Source organism: Diospyros lotus, chromosome 13 (genome assembly GCF_014633365.1).
Source record: "Diospyros lotus cultivar Yz01 chromosome 13, ASM1463336v1, whole genome shotgun sequence".
Classification (NCBI taxonomy): Eukaryota; Viridiplantae; Streptophyta; class Magnoliopsida; order Ericales; family Ebenaceae; genus Diospyros; species Diospyros lotus.
Window position 1 is genome coordinate 30627252 of NC_068350.1, and position 26867 is coordinate 30654118.

General features: G+C 33.4%; 1 protein-coding gene across 1 annotated transcript; it reads right to left on the minus strand.

Moving 5' to 3' along the window:
- Nucleotides 1-2277: 2277 nt before the first annotated feature.
- LOC127788912 (ubiquitin-conjugating enzyme E2 28-like) lies at nt 2278-26432 on the minus strand. The gene is made up of 4 exons (XM_052317593.1): nt 26363-26432; nt 15107-15234; nt 7170-7274; nt 2278-2421 (listed from the first exon to the last, which is right to left on the minus strand). Exons 1-4 carry the CDS (start codon nt 26430-26432, stop codon nt 2278-2280), a joined length of 447 nt encoding a protein of 148 aa, XP_052173553.1.
- Nucleotides 26433-26867: the final 435 nt, after the last annotated feature.

Here is a 26867-nt window from a genome sequence, read left to right on the forward strand (position 1 = left end):
ATTGTTGAATAAATAATTGAGGTTTAGTGGGAGTGGGAGCATGTTCGGTTGGGGGGGGGGACAAATGAATTTCAATGGATGTTTGGTGGTTGGGCCCCCACTTCCCTCAATTTCAATTTTTTTTTTTATAGAAAAAATTTGGTTCAATACATATAAGGTTTAGATGAAAATAAAAAATATTTTTGAAATGACCGTTGTTGCACAGCTCGTAATACATTGCTTTCGATTTAGTTAAGGGAGATAAATCATAAATTGTATTTTTGACCTTTGAGTAGGGCGACGATTGAACTCGCAATCTACTGGATTAACATTGATATATTGCTTATCCGACTACTCGACTTATGTCTGAGAACAAAATAAAAAATATTCTTAAAATTTAAAAAATAGTAATCATGTTAACATTATAAATCTTATTGTAATTTCTCACTTACTGTTAATACACAATAGTTAAAATTTGGGCAAATAGTAAAATAACTCTTTTTTTTTTTTTTTGATCAATTTTGGTAATTATGTTACAATTGATTCGATTAGGTATAATTTTATCTAACACTTAAAATCAATTTAGAATACATATTTTAATGCTGACATGACATGTCACGTGTCGTATGACAGGTAGAGTCGACCTTGGGCTAGGGCTACAGCCTGGGGCCTACAACTGAGGAGGGTCCAAAATTTTTTTTTAAGCCTATGTGTATATGTGTATAAAAAATTAAAAAAATTAACAAAAAAAGTTGCTGATCTGTACCCTGTCAATAAAAATGAAAGCCAATCAATCAATTCTCAATCTCAAGAAAAAACGTAATGAGGAAGAAAAGTCTCTTATTAATTATATAATAATATAATATAAAACAAATAAACAAAATATGGGGCACAATTGATAATTTTTATTTAATTTGTATAAAGGAGCACACTTGAGAAAATTTGCTTGGACCTTAGAAAACCCAGGACCGACTTTGCTAACAGGTGGCTTCATAGGACACGTGGTGTGCCACTTCAGCATTAATGCACGCATTCCAAAACAATTTTAAGTGTCGGATAAAATTACACCCATTTGAGTGAATTGGAACATAATTGTCAAAATTGAAACGATCGGATGAAATTGTAAATTTGCAAATGATAGAGCTTGAGTTGGATTAATTTCCAAACATTTTGCTGCAGAAAATTAGGAATATTTTCAGGTGAAATTCTATGGTATTTACCTTGTTTTCTCCAGTTTTGGGTTGTATTCTAAATGAATGAGGTTCCTAGTTGTGAAATTCTATGGTATCCAAGGGTCATGATGTAATTGCATTTGAAGATTTTGGGGTCTTCTTTGTGATTTTTGTGAAATAGAGCAAAGAGCAAAAATAATCCAAACCTTTTCATGAGTTTGTAACTTTATTCAATCGTTTCAATTTTAATAATTATATCTCAATTGACTCAATTAAGTGTAGATTTATTTAACATTTAAAATCGATTTGGAAGTCATGTGAAAGAAGGGTTGTTATTAAACTCACTAGGATTCTTTAACGTAATTTAGAGACGGGAGAGAAACAAAAAAAAGAAAGAAAGAGAAATTAGTGAAAAAGAAAATAATACGAGTAAAATAGTCATTTTATATTTTCTAACAAGATGGGAATATGATTGTTATAATTTCTTAAAAAAAATGAGAGGTTCCTAAATTTCGCCCATCTTCAAAGAGTCGAGAATAATTTATTCATTATATATAATATATAAAATAATCTATGATTTAGTTTGTGATACAAATTGAAATCAAAGGGTAAACCAATTCTCACAAATTTTTCAAACCAATTGTTTTCCTAAAAAACCTTAAACCAAACCAAATCAAACCAAACTAATCAGACTAATTTGATTTAGCAATATATAGGAATCATCCTATGTTGTAAAAAGATGCCAACATAAATTAAGTTAGTACCATTGAATTAATATCCTCCCTTCTACTAAATTCCAAACACAAATTAGGGCTTGTTTGGCCGACCATTTTTAAATGGAGTTTTTGAGCTCTACTTTTCTTTAAATTGTCAATTATTTGAATGTGTGTTTGGTAAAAGAAAAGATTATAAGCTGTTAGAAGCAATAAACCCAAAATGGACAGACCACTTATTTTACAAACAAATCCAAAAGCAACCTTTGTTTCAAACATAACCCGATCATCCAAACAAGGTGCCAATCATCCAAGTATAAGAGCTAGTTTTGTCTCATAGAAGGCACATTGTCAACATATATATATGTATCTATATATTTCCAGAATTCCAGCGCGCCTAGTTGGTTTGGTTGTCACCCCATAGCATACTTCTGAGTCCAGTGGCGGACAGTGGCCTCGTATTGGGCTCGATCAGTCATGTACAAGTGGGCAATCTCTGGTACGAGGACGCTGTTGGGATTTGGGTCTGTCAACAGCGAGCATATAGAAAGCAAGACCTGATGATCATGCAAACCAAAACAATATCAGTTAAAGATGGGAGGAGGATGTCAAATTAAATAATTATATCGAAATAAAATAATTCTCTTTCTGCGAAGCTAATAGCAGATATCTATATAGAATAATAACAAATAAATAATGCAAGAAAAAATGAGAACACAAGCGTTAACGTGGTTCGATAATGTGCCTCCATTCCCGACCCTAATTCCAAATAATCTTCCACTATAATAAAATAATTGGTATAATCATAGAATTCAATAATTCTGGGCAGTAACAAAACAATTAACTCAATCCCAACTCTCTCGAAAATAAAAATTCTTGGAATAGCAATAAAAAATAATAAGGAAAGATCTCACAAAAAAATGCCATTGCTCAGATAACTATTCCTCCCAAATGAACCGTTAGATCTTAATATTAACTGTTTGATTTGAAGAACAATAAGTTGTGAAGGTGTTGTGCAAAAATCATGACGATCAGACCACGAAATGTAGAGATATCAAGAATAAACATATGACTACCCAGATTGTTCAGATATCTCGAACTCACAACTATTGCTCTTAGTTTTTTTTACAGAGAGTTGGTGACTAAAATTGAGATTTTCTCACACAATCCCACACACATGAAAACACACTCGGCTGCCTTATATATAATGGAGTCCTCTATCGACCAAATTAATAATCATTGGGCTCTTTTTCAATTACACAAATTTGTTGGGCTTAGGCCTTGATCCCCCACACATGTATGCGAACAAGGATTGTATAAGGAGAAAATCTATTTAAACGTTGAGAGGATAACATTTAATAATCCCATTTATTGTTTTCTTTTCTTTTTGGCCAATAAGCCCACAAAACATCATATTACAAATCAAAGGAGTTTTTTTTTTTTTTTGAAACTATACAAAGTGTGTCTTCTATAAGCTGCAATCATGCATTCCCACATAACCAACTATTGAAGTAGAAGAATCACATAGGTTGACCAGTAGACCACTTGAGGCATGCCCTTTAATTTATCATTTGCTTGGTCCATTCATGGATTGTGCCACACAAATCACAAGCTAACTGTGTGGTGCCTTCATCTCAAATCAAATGCCAAAAATTATCTGTAAGAAACACTTGGTGTAATGACTTGCAATTTTGTCTTTGATCTTGAGAATAATTGGTTAGAAAAATGAAACTAAATGATTTATAAAATAAAATTGGACTTACCTGATTTACACAACAGAAGTCAAATTGGTTGGTTGAGTTACTAATATTAAAATGAAATCACAATAGAAATTGTTTATTTTCTACGGTCTAAATGCCTCACACACACAGAGATCTCTTAATTTGAATGTTTGAGAGTTTTTTTTCAATAGTTTCAAACTTGTTTTTTGATTCGTTTCAGCATTCTTCTATTTTCTGTATATACAAGCAATATATATACCAAGATATACGAGATTTTATCACCTATCTGTCCAATTCCACCATGAATGGAGGGAATGGGGTTCAAATGTTGATTGTAGTTGTGTTTGCAGTTGCAGATCCAGATATGAATTTGGATTTAGAGCTGGATTTGGAGCATGTTATGGGAAAATTGACCCGAGTACACAATTCGAATTTACTACATAATTAAATAAATTTGAGGAATATTTGAATCCGAAAAAAGTAAGAAAAATAGCTCAAGACTAGAAAATCTTTGAAAGTGGGCTTAAAATAGGTAGAAGTGACCTGTTAGCTAAATTAGGAGTTGAGGAATGGTCTTGGTGGGTCATGGTTGGATAAAGAAGGTTAAAACTGAATTTTTTGATAAAATTGGGACTTTGAAAACTGAACTTTCAAAATTTGAGGGCAAAGTTTCAAAACTCATGTGAGTAGTTTCGAGGCTAAGGTGGATAGAAAATTGGGGTAGAAGTTAGTTTAAAAATCGTGACTTTTGGTTTTGAAGCTAACTCACTGGAGGGGTTACTTCCAAAACTAATATAGCTAGTTTTGAAACTAAATCCCTTGAAACTAAAAAAATTTGGATTACGATGTCTCAACTAAAAATGTGATACCTTAGGCATGAAAACTTAAACATAGATCTCTTAAATTATTAGCCACATGTTTGTGGTGTTGGGTTGAAGTAAATTGATCATTATTTGTGATCCAAAATTGTGATTAAAGTGGCTAATTTTTGCAAAAACACATGTTTAGGCATTGGAATGAAACTTGGGGGCTAAGGTGAGTTAAAACCTCAAACCTTGGGTTAAAACTTACCCTAAGGAGAACTAATTTTCATGTTATTGTGTCTAAAAAATGAGCCCAAGCCTAAGATAAACCTAGGAGAAGGAAGTTCAAGAAGGAAAACTTGAGAGATCTTCTCAATATAATAGTCCCCAGAAGACTCTCGCAGCCCACTCTAAGGGGCCTCTCTCGACTCTAAGAATACACCAACTCATATTTTCATGGTTTCAAATTTGCCCTTGAATTTAGGCTAAAAATATATTTATACCTCTAAACTTTTCATGCTTACAAATGTGCCCCTGAACTATGCAAAATTAGTCATTAAACATTTGGTCAGCAAGTGATATACATGCATACTGGCGTGGCAGTCTTCTAGCTTTCCTCAACTCCCTCTCTCTTTCTCTAGTTGTGTCTCGTAGGTCTTATCTGGTTGGGGTATGCAGGCTAGTTAGATTAGATGAGTCATTGACGTGCTTGAGTCGATGATCATCGCTACTATTTGGAAGGATCAAAGATGGGGCTAGTTTGAGGGTAGCATTTATTGTAGGGGGTGTAAAGATGTTGTAGAGAGAGGAAACGAGCGAGCGAGAGAGAGAGAGAGAGAGAGAGAGAGAGAGAGAGAGGAGACGTTGGAGAAAGAGTAGAGCTGAGGAAATGCCGTCAGAGATAGAGTAGAGCTGAGGAGATGCCGTCAGAGAGAGATAGAGAGAGAGAAGGAACTGAAGAGACTGAAAAACTGCCACATTAGCGGGCGGGCGTATCATTTGCTGGCCAGACGTGCTTCATAAGAAAAAACTGTAAAAGTTCAAGGGTACAAATATGCTTTTAATCTAAGGGCGTGTTTGATTGGGGGTGAAAAGTGGGACATAATTTCAATTTTATGGAATTTCAATTCTCAGCCCACTCTCTAGGAATTTCAATTCCTTGATTTCAAGGAAAATCTTCACTTTTTGATCTAAAATGGAATTCGAATTCCATGAAAAAAAAACTATTTGATGGAATTTCTTGGAATTTAGATAGAAAATAAATTCCACTCTCATTTTTCACCCGTATCAAACACACCCTAAGTTCAAAACCACATTTGAAACTATAAAAAAAAATTAAAATTCTACAAGAAAAAAAGGCAAAAATTTAGTGGCATAAATATGTTTTGTTTTCTACTTTCATTGTTAGTTATGTGTGTTACTGTTATGGATGTGCTGCGAAAGAGAGTGGTCACTGCTTCCGATTTAGTTTTTGAATATTGAATATAACTTATTTTGTTTATTGTAACTTATATAATAAATTAATGTTGTAGCTCCTTTTAAGGGTGGGTGCCTCTCCCATGACACTACCTCATAAAAGCAATAACTATAAATATTATTTTGTATCATTCTATGAGTCCATATATATACCACCTCCAAATCCTTCCATATGTTTGAACTTTTTTCCATCAAATTAAACTCATTAGATTTCATTAGCCAACCCCTCCTAGAATGATAGCTAGGCTTCATTTATGACTTCCAACTTAGTTTCAAGTAATAACAATCCCTCCAATCATTAGTATGTCACAGTTCAAGAGCAATTAAGTTGAACCTGAACATGCACTTACCCTCAATGCTTTCGCATATATATGCAAGACAAAGTCCTTGTAAATGGTTGATGCTTCACATAGAATGAGTCCAATTTATAATTACATAAACTAGCTAGTTGCTTGTAGATCATGTTTGATAACAAAATCTCATAATTGCTCGTGTCGGGTAACATAACATTCATGTCAGGCAACATAACGTTTGCTTGACGCGGGCAAACTCAAAGGGGGCATGCACCCCCCCCCCCCCCCCCCACACACACACACACCTATCCCTCCTTGCATGCTCGCATTAGGTAACATAAACACGGGCAACAAATCTACTATGTTTTTAAGTATGACCATATATATTAAATGAATGCTCCATATGAAAGATCATCATGTTTGAATTCTTTGATTATTGTGAGCATAAATATAAATGTCCTTCTTTCAATTAAAAAGATATTTGGCTACATACTAGGCTACCAGGGGCAGATTTACTAATGAGCTATCTTAGGTTTCAACCCAAGGCAACCACAACTAGAATTAATTTTTTAGTGTAAAAAAAAATTAATAACAGCCCAGCTTAAAAAAAATTACAACCTATTCCAAAATTTATGATGTGTAGCTCTCCACTCTTGCCCATAACTCATTTATAAGTAAAAAATTGTAAGTCCAAGACTATAAGCACTCAAATCCTATCATTAATTTCAAACAAGCCCAAATAATAGCTTTTTAAAATTAACTTTTATGATTAATTTCAAACCCAAATCCTATCATTAATTACATAAGAATTTTATGACAATAACTTTTTAAAATTTCAACTTCCCCCAACATAAATTCCTGGATTCGCCTCAGGAGCCTAGTTACTATTAATATTGATATGTTAATGATGCCACATATATATATGAAAATGCTCATAAGAAAGGATGTAAACATATATATATATATATATATATATATGCCCTAAAGGAATAGGTAAAGAAAAACTCAAAACCTTAGAGATTGTAAGAGCAGGGCTCCACTGGTCTTTAAGGATGTCAAGACAAATGATCCCATCGCTATTGATATTTGGGTGGAAGACCTTGGTCTTAAATGCAACCTGGAATATATAGACATTAGTTAGATGAACCAACAATCCCAAACAACAAATTTTAGCTCAAAAAAGAAGAAGAAGTAATTAACCTTCTGCTTCATTCAATTCAATTGGCAACAAAATCTCATATTTAATACTACATTACCTTACTATTGAATTTAAATACTAAAATCATTACATCTACCAATCATATTCAATACCAATTATTATGATATATAGATAAATTATACAAGCCAAAATAAACCATGGTCCATGATGATTTGGGATTGGTCACCCCATTGCATTTAGAATTTTCAAATAAAAAAAAAAGAGAAAGGAAAAAGAAAATTTAAAGATATCTACACAAATTGTTCACTAGTACTTGGAGAAAAAACTCCATTGTTCACAAGTACTTTTTCCTTCTTAGTCTTTTTCTTTTCTTTTCTTTTTTTTATAAAAAAGAAGCTAATTCTATGACAAAAATCATAAGTAGAAAAGATTATTGCAAGGTTTGTCATGGAAGGAGACTAAATTCTTAGTCATCATTCTATATGAAAAGTAAATTATCATAATTTAAAGTTATTAGTTTTGGAAATGATAAATTTACACATATTTGTGTTAATAAATACAACAACAATCAGAATCCTTAATTTGTGCCAATAGCATAAGAAGGAAAAAGTATTTCCATGCCGTAAACTACCAAGATAACTCAAGAGGGAAAAAATGGGATGAACATTTGTTTGTTAAAAGATGAAGAAATACACAACATTAATAACATATCAAACCTTTTTCGCATTATGTGGAATTGACTAGAAGAATTTAAATTTCCATTCATTTCCTTCCATAGCTTTTCTCTTAACTGTTTTCACTAACCACTTGTTCCATGTCATCAATTCTTCTAACAAGAGCCTTTGTTGGTCTTCGTCTCACATGATCAAACAATTTTAAATATGTTTCGCACATTTTATCTTTAATAGGAATCACTCCAACTTTATCATGAATAACCTCAATTCTAATTCTATCATTGTCATTGGAACATATGATAAAATTGGATAAATTTGATTATTCAAAATGAATAAGAAAGAAACTTGTATATTGGAGAAGTTTAGTGTTGTAAATGTTTATTTTTGTTGTCGAAAGCTTGAGCCTTTTGGCCAGGAGATGCAATTTTGTTTGATGTTTTGTTGTGCTTCATTTGGGGTACTTAACATGTTGAGGTTAATTAGATTTTTTTTGAATTTGTATTTGATTTACCCAATAAAGATTGAGATATGATTTTTGATATCCTAAGCTTAGTGAGATTAGGATTTTTGACCTGCCCCACCTCTGATTATTTGAAGAGAGAGAAATTTTGGGAGATTTGTGAGATTGGGTATATTGAGGTTTTTTGGGTTGAAAGTGAGAGTTCTATCTCTTTTATATCTCTCTTTCATCCACATAGTGAAGTTTTTCTCCTCTCTCACCCATGGACATAGGTGTCTTGTCAAACCACATACATCTGTGTCCTTTTGATTTTGATCTTGTGGGCATCACAAAATTAATTTTCTATTTGTGGTGTTTTATTCTAAACAAGTGGTATTAGAGCCCAACAAATTATAGCTTGTTTCTGACAGAATTTTGGAGAAGGAATCAACCCCATTGTTGCGTCATTGCTACACCATAAGTTTAGAAAAATTGGGTATTTGTCATGGTGACCATGCAATTTGATATTCAAAAATTTGATCACACTATTAGTTTTGCATTATGACAAATTAAAATGGAAGCCATTCTAATTTGAAAGGGATTAAGAATACTATTGTGAAAAATGATGATAAAGAGAAGAAAAAAAGGGAGAAACAAGATTCAATTTCATTAATGTTAAGAGTAGTTTACAAAACTAGATGAAAGGACATTAACCACAATCATATTGTGTTTGTTAGATGAAATTTTATGCAAAGACAACTCTAGAACTTTAGATTGGAAGAGCTACACAAGACAAAGAGATAAAACAACAATCTATGTGTTAAAGGTTCATTTATACACCTTTTAGATGGCAGAAGTTAAGCCTCTTAAGAATCATATTGATGATTTTACTTTGATGATGGATCTTGAGAATGTTAATATTAATCTGGATGATAAAGATAAAGTCATGATATCGTTATGCTCCTTGCCTCTTGCTTATCAGAATTTTAAAGATACCATTTTGTATGGTAGGACAACTCTAACCCTTACAAATGTTAAGTCTAATTTGTTTTCCAAAGATTTAATTGATAAAGAGTTAGTTGACACTAATAATGCAAATTAGTATGAAGGTTTAGTTGTAAGAGGGAGGAGCATAGAGAAGGCTCAAACAATAATAAACAAAGAAGCAAGTTAAAGTCTAGACATGCAATTGCTATAAGAAGAAAGGACATATAAGATAGACTGTTGGAAATTAAAGAATAAGAAGCATGTAGAATTCTCAGAGAAGGATGGTACTACTAAAGCTAATGTTGCAAAGAAAGAGATTTTAGAAGATGTTCTTGCTATTATAGATTTGTATAATCCACGATATTTTCAAATTTGGATTATGGATTCGTCTTGCTCGTTCCATATGTGTCCCAATAAGGATTGGTTTTCCACTTATGATCCAATTGATAGTGGAGTTGTTTTGAAGAGCAATGATCCATCTTGTGAAATTATTGGTGTGCGAATGATACGAGTCTAGGTGTTTGATGCAATTGTGAGAACATTGATAAGTGTTAGGCATGTTCCAAACCTAAAAAAGAATCTCAACTCATTGGGTGCATTAAATTCCAATGTTTATCGGTATTAAGCTAAAGATGGAGCCTTTACAATCAGCAAGGATTTGTTGTTTGTCATGAAAGGTAAAAATGTGCAGAATTTATATGTCTTACATGGTTCTATTGTTTCAGGCATAGTTAGTGGAACATCATCCTCGTCATTAGATTCATACATCACTAAGGTGTGGCACATGAGGCTAGGCCGCATGAGCGAAAAAGGTATGTTACTTTTGAGGAAATGAGGTTACTTTGTGGGTAGAATGCAGGGCATTTGGAATTTTATGAGCACTATGTACATGACAAACATAAGAGATTTAGTTTTCAAAGGAGGTGCCTCATATACCTTTGGGGCAATCTTAGGTTCCTTCCAATGAAGGTGCCAAATATGTCATGACTTTTATTAATGACTTCTTGAGAAAAGGTTTAGGTCTACTTCTTAAACTAAAAGAGAGAGGTCTTCACTAATTTCAAGTAATGAAAGACCATAGTTCATAAACAAACTGACAAATATGTTAAATACTTGAAGACAAACAATGTCTTTGAGTTATGTGGAGGTGAGTTTAATAAATTTTGTAACAAATAGGGAATTGTTAGGCAGGTTCACTTTAGCGCAATAAAGTGACATAAAGGGTGAATATGACACTCATAGAAAGGGTACAATGCATGTCATCCAATGCCAACCTGGATAAAGACTTCTAGGTAGAAGCAATTTATTTCACTTGCTATTTTGTTAACTACTCCATTGACACCCATTGGATTTAAGACACCAATTAAAATATGGTCAGGTAAGTCAACTAATTATTCTAATATGAGAATATTTGGTTGTCTTGCATATGCACATGTTAGAGATGACAAGCTAGATCTGCTCGTCAAAGTATGGTGCGTGGAAATGAATCATCGTAATTCATTATTAGTAGAGATTTAATCTTTGATAAGTCTATCATGCTTCTCCCAAAAGATGTTTCTAGCCCTATTGATGTAGATAAATAGGAAAGTACTTTTGAAATTTAATAATTTGAGACTTTAAGGTTTATGCCATCAGATAAATTTTCTTAGTTAAGTTTATCTATAGAATCCAGTTGTTGATACAAATAATTCTTCAAATAAGCCATATTCAATTGTAAAAGACTGGTAGGGGAGAATAATTAAACCACCTTTAAGGTATGCATCTTAGGTAGATATGGTTTCTTTAGCATTGACAGCTAGACATGAGATAGATAGTGCCAGTGATCCCCCATCGTATTCGAAGGCTATCTCATGTGATGATTCTACCAAGTGAGTAGTGGCTATAGATGAGGAGATGGAGCCACTTCACAAGACTGAAACTTGGCTTTTGGTAAAGCCACCTATGGGTAAGAAGATTATTGGAAATAAATGGATCCTTAAGAAAAAAGAAAGGAATCTCAAGAGTTGAAGATGCTAGGTACAAGGCACAGTTTGTAGTTGAAGGCTACAATTAGGTAGAAGGTGTTAACTTCAATGAGGTATTCCCTCTTGTTCTATACATCTCTTGCATTAGTTGTTATGCATGACCTTGAGTTGTAATAGCTTGATGTCAAGACTGCATTTTTGCATGGTAACCTTGAGGAATAGATTTATATGCACCAACCTAAGGGTTCTGTCATTTATGAAAAAGATCATGTTTGTTTGTTGAAGAAGTCTCTTTATGGATTGAAACAATCTCCTAGATGTTACTATATGAGATTTGACTCTTTCATGATAAATTATGGGAATTATAGGAGATAGTATGGAAATTGTGTCTATATGAGGAAATGCACAGATGGAAGATACATTACATATTATATGTTGACAACATGCTTATAGCTTGCTAAAGACATGTTTGAAGTTAACAAGTTGAAGGCATAATTGAATTCTCAGTTTGAGATGAAGGATTTGGGAGGAAGTAAGAAAATTCTTGGTATGGGGATTCACAAGAATAGAAAAGAAGGGAGACTTTTTTTGAGTCAAGAAAAGTATATTGAGAAGGTTATGAGCATTTTGGTATGAAAAATGCCAAACCCGTGGGTATGCCTTTCACTTCTCATTTCAGGCTTTATGCTTTCTTATCCTCGCAGATAAATGAAGACAAGGAGCACATGTCTAATGTTCCTTATTCCATTGTAGTTGGTAGTATCATATATGCTATGGTTTGTACTTGTTTAGATATTTCTAATGCAGTGAATGTAGTTAGCAGGTATTTGTCTAATCTAGGAAAAGCTCATTCGGATGTAGTGAAGTAGATCCTTAGGTACTTGTGGGGTACTTCAAATCCAAGGTTGGAATTTGGAGAAAGTGGTGACACACTTATGAGTTATGTGGATTCAGATTTTAGTGGATATCTTGGCAAAAGATCTCTTTCAGGATATGTGTTTACCATTGGTGCTAGTGCTGTCAGTTAGAAGTCAAGCTTGCAACCTACAGTCACTTTGTCTATTATAGAGGTAGAGTATGTGGCAATTAGAAAGGCAATTAAGGAAGCAATTTGGTTGAGAAGTTTATACATGGAGCTAATAATCAAGTTACTATAATCTTCTATATTAGTTAGAGTGCTTTACATTTGAATAGGGATAAAATGTATCATAGAAAAAAAAAAAAAAAAACACTTTGAAATCAAGTATCACTATATTAAGGAAATTACTGCATAGAATAAAATCATTGTAAAGAAAGTTGGTACAAAAAACAAACCAACTTATATATTGACCAAGTCTCTCATTTCATAAAAATTCAAGTATTGCTTGGATTTGATTAGTTTATGTACCACTTGAGCAATGCCTTACTTAGGGCATATTGGATAAGGTGGAACTTTTTCTCATATTCATTATGATTATAGAATTCAAGTCAAGGGGGAGAATTGTTAAGGTTCACTAGAATTTTATTTGAATTGGTATTTGATTTACCCATTCAAGACTGAGATAGGATTTTTGATAGTCTTTCTTGAGCTCAATGAGATTAGGATTTCTGACTTATCTCATCTTTATAAATACCTCTTTATAGTTGATTATTTGAAGAGAGAAATTTTATAAGAATTGTGAGATTGGGTGTATTAGGTTTTTTCATTCATGTAGTGAAGGTTTGCTCCTCATTTGCTTGTGGACATAGGCATCTTGTAGAACCATACACATTGGTGTGTTTTTTATTTTGATCTCGTGTGCATTATAGAATTAATTTTTTATTTGTGGTGTTTTATTCTCAACACAACATTTATCAATAATATCTCACCATTTATTAAAAATAACTCAGAGTTGAGCACTACCTTACCCACGACCACCACACCATGATTGGTAATTTAAGCTCAACAACAACATCAACACCTAGAGCTTGTACCACTTGTTTACCTAAATTAACAAAGAATAACCACCTAATCAATTTAATACTCATCCACTTAATTTATCATGAGTTAATTTTCCATCTTATCACTTTAGAATTAACTTCACATTCATGCTTCAATTCTAAAGGAAAATCAACTATTCTTTGTGACAATTGTAAATGTTTTATCATTTTCATTGTAATTTTGATCCTAAATACTATTAGGATCATCAGACTTCTTATGGTAACCCAAAATATGAATCCTTAAGCTTTTACTAACAATTCCAAACATGCCCTTAATGAACTACAAGCTCAAGCATTTTTTAAATTGACCACACCCATGGGCTCGTCATGAAATTACTAACACAACCCATATTAAATTGAATCACCCATTCATCCTTGGCTTAATTTAATCACCAAAATATGAATTTTAATTTCCATTAGATATCCTAAAAAATATAGTGTAACACAAGGTGTTATGTTCTACCCCCTTAATTGAATTTTGTCCTCAAAATTGGTTTACTAATACCCTCTTTATTTGACCATAGTTGTTTACTTGTAAGCTCTAAGCTCTATTTGTTACAAGTGTCAATTTGAATTGTTTCATCATATTTAGCTAAACCTTTTTCTTTTCCTTCTAACTATTGATACTATTATCTACTAGGGCACTACATTCACAATTGATAGACTAATAGTTTATATTTTATTTGTTTACCTAGCTAGCTTTCCTCACCATATCTGGTGTCCCAAGTAATCTTTGACTAGGCTAGTGTATGGTACTTTTATTAGTTTTATTTGTAATCTCAATATCATGTTCATCTCTTACTATGAAACCAAAAATATATTAGTTAGATGATATTGACTAATAGTAATTAAGCAATATGCCTTTGCCAATAATTCCTTACTCACCCTTAGGGGACAGCAAGCTTGTTTAAAAATCTTTGGTACACTAAAATGTCCACAATCAACATTGATTCTTTAGTTTGGTTACCAATTTCTCAAGTTGAATGTTCTTTTTGTACCTGTGTTAACTTATATTACCCATTCATCCACAGATTCATCTAAAAATTTGACCCAAATCAAATGTACCAATTTCTTAATTTAATCAATAAGGTCTCCCAAAATTCATAAATAACCATAACATATAAATTTACTTTCTACTATATACTGCTACAGATTCATTGTACATGGGGTGTTAAAATATTTTCTTCTATATAGCCTCACATCCATCTTTTCTTCTTCATCTTTGTCAAACTCATATTTTACGTATGTTGAAACAAAAAAGAGAGTGAAATCAATAAATTGTTCCATAGTTGTAGTCCACACAAAACGATGACAAATTCACTAATCTCCTTAAACATAGTAACTCACTAAATACAATTACATTTGTCATTAAGCTAAATGATCTTATTATTGAGAACTATTACCTAAATCAACTTGAACCCATTTGAAAGGTTGATGGTAGCATGCCATATAATTTGTGCACTCACATTCAGCTCTTGAATACAATATAAGCAACACCATTCCTTACTAGAAAGGACTTCATAAGTTTTTGCAATAATCAAGGACAAAATTTTTGTAAGAACTAGTCATTTTTCATAACATTTATCTTTTGAAAGACATGCAACAAGGACTTTAAACATAGAGATAACGCAACAAAAATGTCAATCACATCACACAACTTCTGACAAAAAGTCTAGCAAGGCTATATTAGATTCTAGAAAAGAAAAAACATCTTGGGAAGCACAAGGAAAATTGACATGCATACTAAGAATATAAAGTTAGAAATACCTTTGGAGGCTTGAAAGGATAATCAGCAGGAAAGTGAATAATAACCAAAAATACACCACCCGAGTATGGGCTATCAGAAGGTCCCATTATAGTCCCTTGCCATTCAAATATGTCTTCAGCTATAGGGCCTATTAAAAATAAGACAATCATATAAAAGTTAATGCCATTGCATACTTAATGTGCTTATTGGATTGAAATAATAATAATAATGATTTGCACTTTCCAAAGGAGCATAGTGTTGGAAGAAAATATTATTTAATTTAGGCTTTTGCTAATTAGTTTGTTTGTGAAAAATATATTAAATGTTATGTTGGTAAGGCACATAAAAAATTGTGATCCAACAAGTTGGGCCTAGTCTTGTCTCAATATTTGTTTGTTATATTTAAGTGTCTTATGTTAAGGTATAGGGCTTGGAATTAAAGTAGGCTACTTGATGAGGGCTAAAAGTTTAAACCTTAAGCCATGTCCCCTCTCCAATCTATAAAAATCTATTCTACAAATACACTAGGTGGTTGACATGTCTTATTGATTGTCACCATACAAAAGTTGAATTGGGAGGGGAAAACCTATTGTCATTCATATTAACTTTGGTGCATCCACATTCAAAAGCACAAGAAATCAATGGGGGCTTGTAAAGGTATATATACGATTGTATTGTGGCAAAATAGAATAACATCTTAGTTATTGATTTAAGAGATTCATATATTTAAGCTTACATACATAGAGAAAAAGAATATGATCACAACCCAAAGTTAAAAGGGTTGCAATGCGGCTAAGCAATCAAAGCTTCCTAATGCTCCCATTGTTAGTGATGTGCCCTAATGCTAGATTTAGATGATGTCTAGTAGGCTTTGTATACTTGATGTATCTTTGTATGTATTAATAAAGGTAAGTTTTCATCATTCATTACTCTCCAGTTTATTGTATGAATGAGTCCTTAGACTTTCTGTTTAGAGATTCTCTTTCTTAAGGTGTTAAGAATATGCGATGAGATTCTCTAGTAGTAGGATTTCTTAAATGTTCCTAGTCAGATTTTTTAGATTGGGACTCTGATTAATGTTATGGACTAGCATATAGTTTACTATCTTGATTAGTATGAGATATTAATGGTTAAGGGTGGTGAGTCACATAACACATAACATGTGATGCTTATGGTGAACTCATGGGGTGGTTGTTGGAGAACAAAAGCATTGAACGTGGATAATGACTGATCATATGGTATGGTGGATAATTATCCTGTCAACGAGATTTGTTAATGTGCCGAACCATCAAATTGTTAGGTGGGGACATTCATTTATGTGGTCTTGTATCACCGGTGCATAGAGGCAGGTGCTTGTGGATAGGATCTTTCATCCTCATTCAGTTGAGGTAAACATCTTATGTGGTCTACTATTAGCTTGACAAGAAAGTCCTTGGCCAATGCAATATGATTAATTAGGAAAGAGTTTTCTGAGGTGTCATCTAGTCACACGGATGAGATTATATACATAGTTATTGAGTTTGTGAGCTTATCATTCCATGGCTCTTGCTCAGTCGGGATATTAGGTGGTGGAAGAATTATATTACACGATAATTGTCAACTATAATAAGCTCATTTAAAGTTGGACTTCATTTCCTCCTATATTGTTTTGGGCTATTACTAGGGGCTACTTAGGACCGTCAAAACGTCTCGAGGAGATGGAGAGACTCTTGAGATGGATCGAAGTGTTAGACCAACACCAAAGGAGTTTGATGTTATCTAATTACTATTAAGTAGTGAACTTAGAAAATCACACCGAAAAGTGTAGTTTTCGAAATTGGAATTGTCCACCTATTATGTTCTCAACACTGTTAACAGTTAATGGTGTGTCTAAATATGTCATTAAGAGTTAATGATAGGGTTCGTTAAATGTTAATGGACTAGATGTAGCTATACATGGGACCATGTAGTATGTGGGTCAAAATTGTCAACTATTTCTATAAACAATTGGCTGGGTTTTCTAATTGTTGGGAAAATGGTTGACAGTTTAATAAAGATGGTTGACCATTTTTTCAAAGAGTTGGAAAACTGGTTAACAACTTAAACAAAACAAAGGACCATTTTTGCCACCTTTGCTTGGTCTAGTGGCTTACACGTGTCTCTCTCGTGGTTGGTTCTTGACAGAGTTGTGGGGCTGCTATTAGGACCCTAGGATTAAACAAATGAACGGGAGGTTAAGAGAGATGAAGTGAGTTTTATAGAGGTTATGAGTTTCACCTTGCTTCATTTTGTTTTTTCTACCTTTCTCTTGCTCTTTGTCTACTTCTTGATGCAATAGGTGCAAGTGTTGAGCTAGAAGTTCTTTGAAATACTAGTAGGGCTAAATAAGTGCTGGTGACTCAATGTCCTCTGGCTAGCATGGGACAAGGACGATGAGTTGATTCTAGAAGGCTTACTTGGTGTGGACGAACTAGGCCCTCCACAGTTCGAGGAGGATACAATCTCAGTGTAGAAATAGTCTCTATACCTACGTGACATCGAGCCTTTAAGTACGCATTTGTTTTATAGCATATGATGTGATATTGCGTTACTTAAATATCTGAGCTGCATATGATTTGTGTTGATCTCCATAGTGCATCTCTGATAGAAAAATTTTAAAATTTCGCACACACAGCCATATGACAATTCGAACACCCATTGCATTATCAAATAGAAAGCAAGCCAAATAGGAACCAAAAAAAGAAAAAGAAATCACCCTAGTCACTGAGGCTATGTGTTTTAGATTTAGAAGTTCCTTTCTTAGGGTTGGAATAGTCATTGTTATGGTGGACATTTTACACAAATCTTATAGATTCATTGACAAATTGATACCATTTAAGAACACTATTTACAAGCCTAAACAAATTCTTTTTGAAGTGCATCATGAATATATTCAACCCAAAACTATCAACTCTATTCATATCATGTTAAATTTTTAAGATAATATATATAGATAATGTTATGCCCAATGAGAGACTTGGGCTATAACCCATCGAAAGATTGGGGTGAGAGACTCATGAGAAGCTTTCAGAAGACTTGGCTGAGGGACTTGCGAGAGACTCATGAGAGGTTTGGCAAAGACTTGGTTAAGGGACCTACAAGAGATTCGCAAGAGACTTGCCAGAGGCTTATGGGAGACTTAGCTAAGGGACATATGAGAGATTTGTGAGAGGCTTGTGGAAGACTTGGTCGAGGGACTGTTATGGCTGAGAGGCTGAGAAGAGAGGTTAGTCGAGTGACTAAAGATAGTCGAGTGACTGACTAAAATTAATCGAGTAATAGGGAAGGTTAGTTGAGTAACTGGGAGGATTAATTGAGTAACCTAGCTAATTTAGTTAACTAAGTGAGAGACTAAGAAGGATAAGGCTGAATGACCTCATTGAGTGACCCTTTGAAGCCTTTCTCAAGACATCATCAGGAGACCTTTCCAGAGTACGTCATAGGTCACTTACTAGAAGATACACGAGACTCTTGTGGGCCATCCAAACTTAGAAGTGGTTTGGATGCCTCTCTCCAGACCATGCAAGAGATCATTTCAAAAGACTATAGACATCGAAAGACCTAATCTCCTGACATGAGATCGTGAAGAATGGGTCAAATTTACCTCCGATATGCTCTCTCACAAATTCGAGAGAAGTTTGATATGCTCGTCAAAGATTGTGGCCACCTGTTAGTCTCCCTCTCCTCCCATAAATAGAAGACTTCTTATCTAGCAAAATGTACACTCACAACTCTACACATACTACCTTTCTACTTTCTTTGCATTCTACACTCTCATTTGTAGACTAACTTATGCATTAGAGGGCTTACGTGGGAGGTCACCTGTGCTCTTAATTGATTTCTTCCTTATAGATCACCTGCAAACTGGTTACTCCCAGATCTTAATTGAGAAACTTTTTTGCATAAAGAAATTTATTATTGCATTTGGGCAATAATAGATAATTTGGTTTTGGTAACCATAATATGTAAATTAGTTTGCAATTTGGCATTGAACCTTTAGAAATTAAGGCTACAATCCAACAATTCAAACATTTAGGTGCAACTACATAAGGTGGCTGTATGAATTTAGGATAAAAGAACAAACCACAATCAAACCATCAAATACACAAATGAACATAAAAGATTTATGTGAGAAACCCCAATTGAAAAAAATGTAGAAAGAATAAAATGTCACTATGATGATATTGCTGCTTCAATAGTTCTAGTGTATCTATTTATAAATCTACTACTCATCTATAGATGTATGTAAAAAAGGATTAACTTATCTATATCCTAATTAGAAGATGAATCACGAAAAAAATAAATCTTCAATTGTAGATGTGTCCCAATCTCAGTCAAATTTGAATTCTAGGTCACAATTATGACAAACTCTACATTGACATGAAATTCAAATATGGGATTATTCATAATTCTTTATTTTAGCAAAATCTTGAAGAGCTAATCTCCTTGATGAATACCAACCAAATCCACATAATGTTCACTCCAATTGATATCTTCAACCATACTCAAATCATAGGCAACAAAAACAACCTCAACATACCTTTGAAGGGGTTTGATATTTCTTTTGGGTCTATCTTTTGCAATACAATATTCTGATGGATTGACACTTTCTTTTGGTCTTAACTTAGTGCTTAACTTAATCTGAGATGAGGACTCAAATGTATGACTATTATCAATTTCAAGCTCCACCTGAATATCATAGCTTTACTAACTTATAGGGTTAGATTCTTTTGGAAACAAACCACGAAGCATGGAAATTTCATCAAATACAACATTTTTGATAATTATAACTTTAGATTCTTCTAGATCCCATAACTTATAACCCTTAATACAAGATTTATAATCAAGAAAGACACACATTTTAAATCTTGGTTAAATTTTTCCATCATTAACATGTGCAAATGCAGGACATCCAAAATTTTTAAATCAAAATAATTTGTAGGTGTGCCAGATCATACCTTTTTTGGAGTTTTTTTTATCAATGGTAATGAAAGGAGATTAGTTGACCAGAAAACATGCAAAGTTTGCAGTCTCAGCCCAAAATGACTTAGGTAAACTAGAATTAGAAAGCATACAACGTATATTTTCCATCAAGGTTCCATTCATTTGCTCAACTACAACATTTTGCTATGGCGTACCCAAAATGGTGAAATGCCTTAGAATTCTTTCTTTCTTGTAGAAATTATTCAATTTATTTGAACAAAATTTTAAACCATTATCTGTGCGGAGATGCTTAATCTTCCTTTCAGTTTGTTTTTCAATCATAGCTCTTCCATTGTTTGAATGTAGAAAAAACATCATTCTTCTGTTTTCAAAAAGAATACCCAAACTTTTCTACAAAAGTCATCAATAAAAGTTAGTATATATCTAACACCTCATTTAGAGGATATTTTGAAGGGACCTAAGAGATTAGAATGGACATACTCCAATGTCGCTTTTATATTGTGAATACGTTTATTGAATTTGACTCATTTTTGTTTGACAAAGACACAATGCTCATAAAACTCCAATTTGCAGTACTTTTAGCCTTCTAGAAGTCCTCTCTGCTTAATTTAGTCATACCTATTTCACTCATATATGCATGATGCATATGCCATAATTTATTGATATAAATATCTAACAAAAAAGAAGTAGTAATAGCAACATCACTTGTAACACCCCGTAGAACATATAATCTTCCATGTTATTTTTTACCTTTCATCACAATAAGAGCACCTTTATATATTGACCTTAATGATTCCACCTTCACCAATGTGCTTGAACCCATTTAAATTAAGAGTACTCAATGAGATAATATTTCTCTTAAGGTTGGGAACACGTCTAAAATCAATGAAAGTTCTAACAATGCCATCAAACATCTTAATTTTAATTATTCCAATGCTAACAATTTTACAAGAAGAATTGTTTCCCACTAACACATCATCAGTCGAAATAGTTTTATATGTTGAAAACCAATCCTTATTAGGAGACATATGAAACATCTATGGTGTGTCAAGAATCCAATCTTCACAAGATTTGATAATTTCAATTATTATCACCATCAGTTCCCCATCATTACTTTTATTTTCAACAACATTAGCTTTGTTTGAAGTATCTGGTTATTTTCCTCTCTGGTCGGATTCTTGTTTCTTAAGGGGGAGTTTGTTTAAATGAGTAAGATAAGAGGTATCAAGATAAGTTTGGAATGCATTCCGGATCAAGATATGAAATGATCAAGATAAGGCTGAAAAGCATTCCAAGATTTCTATCAGAGTGTTTGTTAAATTTTTTGGAATCCACTGATAATTATATTTTTTCTTTTTATGTGTTGGTTAATGCATATGATAAGCACCAAGATAAGAGTTTTTTTACCAAAATATCCCTACTACCAAATTTATAATAAAAATAGTATTTTATGATTAATATGAATTGTCAAAAAATTAAAATTAAAATTAATATTTTATTTTCTAAATTCATGTTCAAAAATAAATTTAAAAAGAGTTGAAAAGTAGAAATAATTAGTATTAAAATTACAATAATTCCACCTAGATAATTAAAAATGGCCAAAACATATTTTCATAATAGGTAATAAAATATAAAATTAAATAAAATAATTTAAAAATTGGTGAAAGGAATTATATTAGTTAATAAAATATATATAGAGAGAGAAATTTAAATTTTAAAAATCAATTAAATGAATAATGTCATTTAAAATTTAAAAATTGTCAAAACATATAATAATTTAAAAAAGTATTAAATAATATTAATTATAATAGTTAAATAAATAAGTTTTTTTAATAAATTTAAATCTTTAAAATGCATTAAATGACATTAAATATTCTATAAGGGGTATATAAGTAATTGAGTCTTATCTTCAAAGAGCCAGATAAATTTATCCGAGGGGGGAGGTCGGATGAATTTATCTTGAAATAAAGAGATAAGAAGTCACGTGAAGACTTTTTCGAAAGTGGTCAGATAAGCTTAACAAATACGTTGGAAAGACCAAACATCTGGAATGCTTCCCATATCTAACATTTTCTCCCTCTTATCTTGATTAACAAACACCCCCTAAGTGTGTTCTGTAGCTTAAAACCCTTCTTTTTTATGCGTCATTTCTTCTTACAATAACTACAGATTTTATGTTTATTTCTAGATTTGGATCTACTTTTTCATTTGGCAACACTCTCTCCCTGAGTTTCTAAATTGCCCAATATGTAATACCCAAGAATTTTCAAAGGACTTAAGTGTAATTTATCTTGGGCCATATGTGAAATTTTCATGAAGTTTAGGGATTTTAACGTAATTTTCCCTGCTATGAGTGACCGAATAAACTGGAGGGAATGCCTTGGAGCCTAGATGTCTAAAAAAAATAATATGATATTGACGAGCATTTCGAGGTATGATTTATGACATCGAAAGAAATCGGATAAAAAATAGTTTTTGGTACGCCTGTGATTCAGGCTGAAAAATTAAATGCTCATAAGGGATATTCGGGAAGTCAACAGAACCTTGAGGGGGCTCTAGTTTTATGTAAGGATCAACCCTAAGATGGTTTCGGGATGAAACAAAAGTCCTGTGAGGGTGCAAGGACAAAATCGTCCTTATCAAGTAAGCCTTGAGTTATTAATTGTGGATTTTCAGTATTTGACTCAGAATGAAATTTATGTCTGAGGGTGTAATTTCAATTGTGCAATGCTCAAAGAGGGATTAAGAAGTAAATTGAGGGATTTATGTGTAATTTCCCTTATATATTGGTGTATTATATAATAGTTATATAATATATATATATGTATATTTGTGAGCGTGCGATGGCTGTAAGAAGAGGACTTCATGGCTAAAGTCTCTACAAATAGGATGCAAGAAGTGATGGCTGGCAGCAAGAACTTAATGGTTAAGTTTTCTTGCAAGTGGGTATATATATATATATATATATTCAAGAGTGGAAGCAAAATGGAAATGAAGAAGAGAGCAAGAAATGACTAAGAGCTTGGAAGAGCAAATGCGAGAGAGAGAGAGAGAGAGGAGATGGCGTCATTGGTGGCTGGTTACAGTAACGATGGCCAAAGGTGGCTGCTGGAAGCAGTGGTGACAGGTCATGGCAGCAATGAAGCTACTATTGCAGCAGCTAATCGATAACCAGGGGAGGCGACAATGCTAAGGCAACACACAAAGAAGGTCGGAGGGGCGACCGGCGAGGCTGAAGGCGGCCGGAGTTGGCCACACAGCAAGCGGCTAGGTAGCATCCAACGATGGTTGGCAACGGCTGTGATGATGGCCAACAAGGTCGGCGACGGCGGTTGGCAGGAGGGCCAGGAGGCTATGCGCGCGATGCTCTGTGCGTGAGTGAAGAAGTTGGGAAGAAGAAAGAAGAAGAAGAAAAAGAAAAATAGAGAAAAAGAAAAAAAATAGGAAAAAGGTCCTAAAAAATTCCATAAAATTCTAGGGATTAATTTGGGGCAAAAGGAGCATGTCAAAGCCAGGAAATTATTTGGGCTCGCGTTTGGAGGTTAATACATGCATACCGAGGAAGTCTGAGAGTCTAAGTTAAAGGGAGTTGTTTTTCCCCAAAAAACTTATACGAGTTATGTTTTGTCTATGTTGAGCATGATATTCATGAAAGTTGCCAAATTATTTGTAATTTATGCACGTATTGTTATATTATACATGTTCTATTTCATCGATAGTCGTGATTATTTCAGATGACATGATATTGTTGGCATATTGATATTTGTGCATGGAATGGGATGTCGCCCTGATAGTGTAGTCGTAATTCCCTAAGGGTGCTGATGGAACAAAGTTTGGGGTACCCCGTTACCTTGTGTGCAAGTCGGGACTACTGTCTAGGGTTCCGTATCGGGTTGGTTTGTCGGGAAAGTTACACTAGGGTATCTGTTTGTTCATGTCTATGCATCATTCATTCATTTGACTATTTTTAGACCCTCACTAGAAGGTTCATCTTCTAATTGGGATATGCCCCTGGAACATTCAAAGATTCCAGTTGGGACTTGTGGTATAGGCATTGAAGTAGTTGAGACATAACGGCATGTGATCACATGTCTGATGGGATTGGCAGGTTGTTCCTGTATTTTGTTGCTTTATGAGGATTCAAATATGTTTTTAGTCATGTTAAGAAACTTATTTTTCATTGATGATTAGTCTTGTTAAATGTAAGAATGTTGTGTATTACGAATGATTTTTGAGATTCGATCATGTAATACTATTATGATACGATATTACTTTGAGGTATCATTTGATTATGTTAAGGTATTATCTTTGAGAAATGAGTTTCCATGTATTTAGTTTTGAAGATATACTATGGTACGGTTTTCATGTTATGAATAAAGTGAATTCAATTATGTACCATATCAGGTTTTGATTTTAGCTTCCACATTTGTAATGATATGTTGGGTGATTTTCTTTGGAATACGGTACTTGACGTATTAAGAAATATGTTGTATGAAGAGAATGTATATTTTTTTGTTGAGCCCCAGCATAGTGACATGCCCTGAAGAGGCAAGGGTGTTACACAATAACCGCTTATAAGTTTTCTTTTTGAGAACAAAGCATCATAAACTTCTTCTTAAGCGAGAGTGTCATGACTATAGAGTATGGTGTCTCTAAAATTTGAATTTGAGGCCGATAGAAAACATAACAAAATTAAGCCAAAATCTTCATCATCATATTTGACCTCCATGCTTTTCGAATCAACCAATTTCTTTAAAAACTATTAAATGACTTTCAATAGACGTACCTTTTTCCATTCGATGAGAATATAGCATTTGCTTTAGATGCAACTTATTGATCAAGTTTCTAGTCTAATAATGGAATATCATATTTCAAGGTTGCCATTGCTAATATCAAATTAACCCAAATAGTGTTACAAGCTAATAAAAGAAAGGCTAAAAAGAAAACAGGCCAGGATAGCAAATTTGGGTAGCAAATCTAAGAGACACAAATCTAGATCTATTAGACTTGGGTTGGGTAAGTTTGGCGAGTCAAATTTGGTCTTAAATGGATCACATTTTGGTGAATTTGATTTGGATATGGATCTTGCTAATCTGATGGTCAAGCAGATCTAGGTTGGATTTGCCAGATCTGAGCATATTTATACCTATAAGGCTTGGAGCTTGTTGGTGATGGCAGAAGTCATTATTGTCATCGACAGCAATAATAATCAACATAGGGGCCGTTGATCGATTGCAGTGATGGAGAAGACGAGTAGTCGATAGTGGTGGTGATAAAAAAAGGCTGACAATCGTGATAGATAAAGAACCAAGGGCTGCAGAAGATGAAATGGAGGAATCATTGATGATGGCAGATCTATTGCAGGGGTCATTAGTGGTGCATTCGACTGGTGAAACGAAAAGGTAATTAGAAAAGGTGATCGGTTAGTCGATGGCTAAAGACGATGATAGTGAGTGCAATTGACAACGATTGCAAGGAGGTCATCGGTGATCATCAGTGATAGGCAAAGAGGCTAATGGCAATCGAATACGATAAGCGAGGAGGTGGTTAATGGAAGCGGTAGTGAAAAAAAAAACCCTAAGTGATGAAGATGATGAAGGTTTGCATATTTGACGTCTAAGATCTACCAAAATGTTGATGGTTTGATCAAACATCTCTGATACCACTTCGTATAGATTTAGGATAAAAAACTAGCCATGATCAAACCATTAAACACACAAACAAACACAAAAGATTTACGTGGAAAACTCAGATTGGGAAAAATCATTGGCAGTAAGAAAGAACAAAATATCATTATGATGATATTGCTACTATAATAGTGAAATTGTTGTTATAATAATTCTAGTGTACTGGGTACCTATTTATTGATCTACCACTCACCTATAGATGTATACAAAAGGGATTAACTTGTCTATATCCTGATCAGAAGATGAGCCAGGAAGAAGATAAATCTTCAATTGTATATGTGTCTTAGTCTTAGTCAAATTTGAATTACATGTCACAATTATCACAATGGCAAAAGGTCTTAATGTTAGCTGCACCATTAGACATTCCCAATTTGAAGTCACACACTTGTCTGTCGTAATGCTTATAAGTTAGTAAGAAAAATCATAAAGTAACTTTTAACATCCACTTTTTCTATCCAAAATGTATATTATCATGGATTAATTATTAATTGCTTTCTTAAGTGTTAACTGAAATGGTTTTCCCTAGCATAATTGTTTTCTCTATTATTTCCCAAAAATACCATAAGGAAAAGCAAAGCCCACCAAAGTATCCTATCAAAATGATGTTTACATGGCTAGAGATCATACCAGCACTACAATAAGCGGGAGGATCCTTTTGTAAGTCCTTTAGCTCCTTCAAGATACGCTTTGATGCCATTTTACTTGCAACCAATATTCAACACCTCGCAAAACCCTAGGGCTGCAAAATCTTAAACACCCCTTTGAAATCATGAGTTAGCACAACAAAAGCACCACTTAAGCACGAACCTAGCAAGGCTATTTTTGCATGAAGGAGGAGAAGAACTTAGGGAAAATCAAAATGGATAACATTTTTAATGATCAATTGAACTAAAATCTATTTGAGTCTATGCTTTTACTTGGGAAATAATAAAATCATTTTAAAATTTTAGAACAAGGGAATATTAAAATGTGTATTTTTAACAAAAAAAAATAGTGTTTATGTGTAGCAGTTGTTTTAATCTTCTCTATTTTTTGATTTTATTTTTTAATAACTTTCCATAATATGTACAATAATGCTAGAAATCCATGTCAATTGACATGTGGACACAACTCACATTCCTAGTCAAGCCTA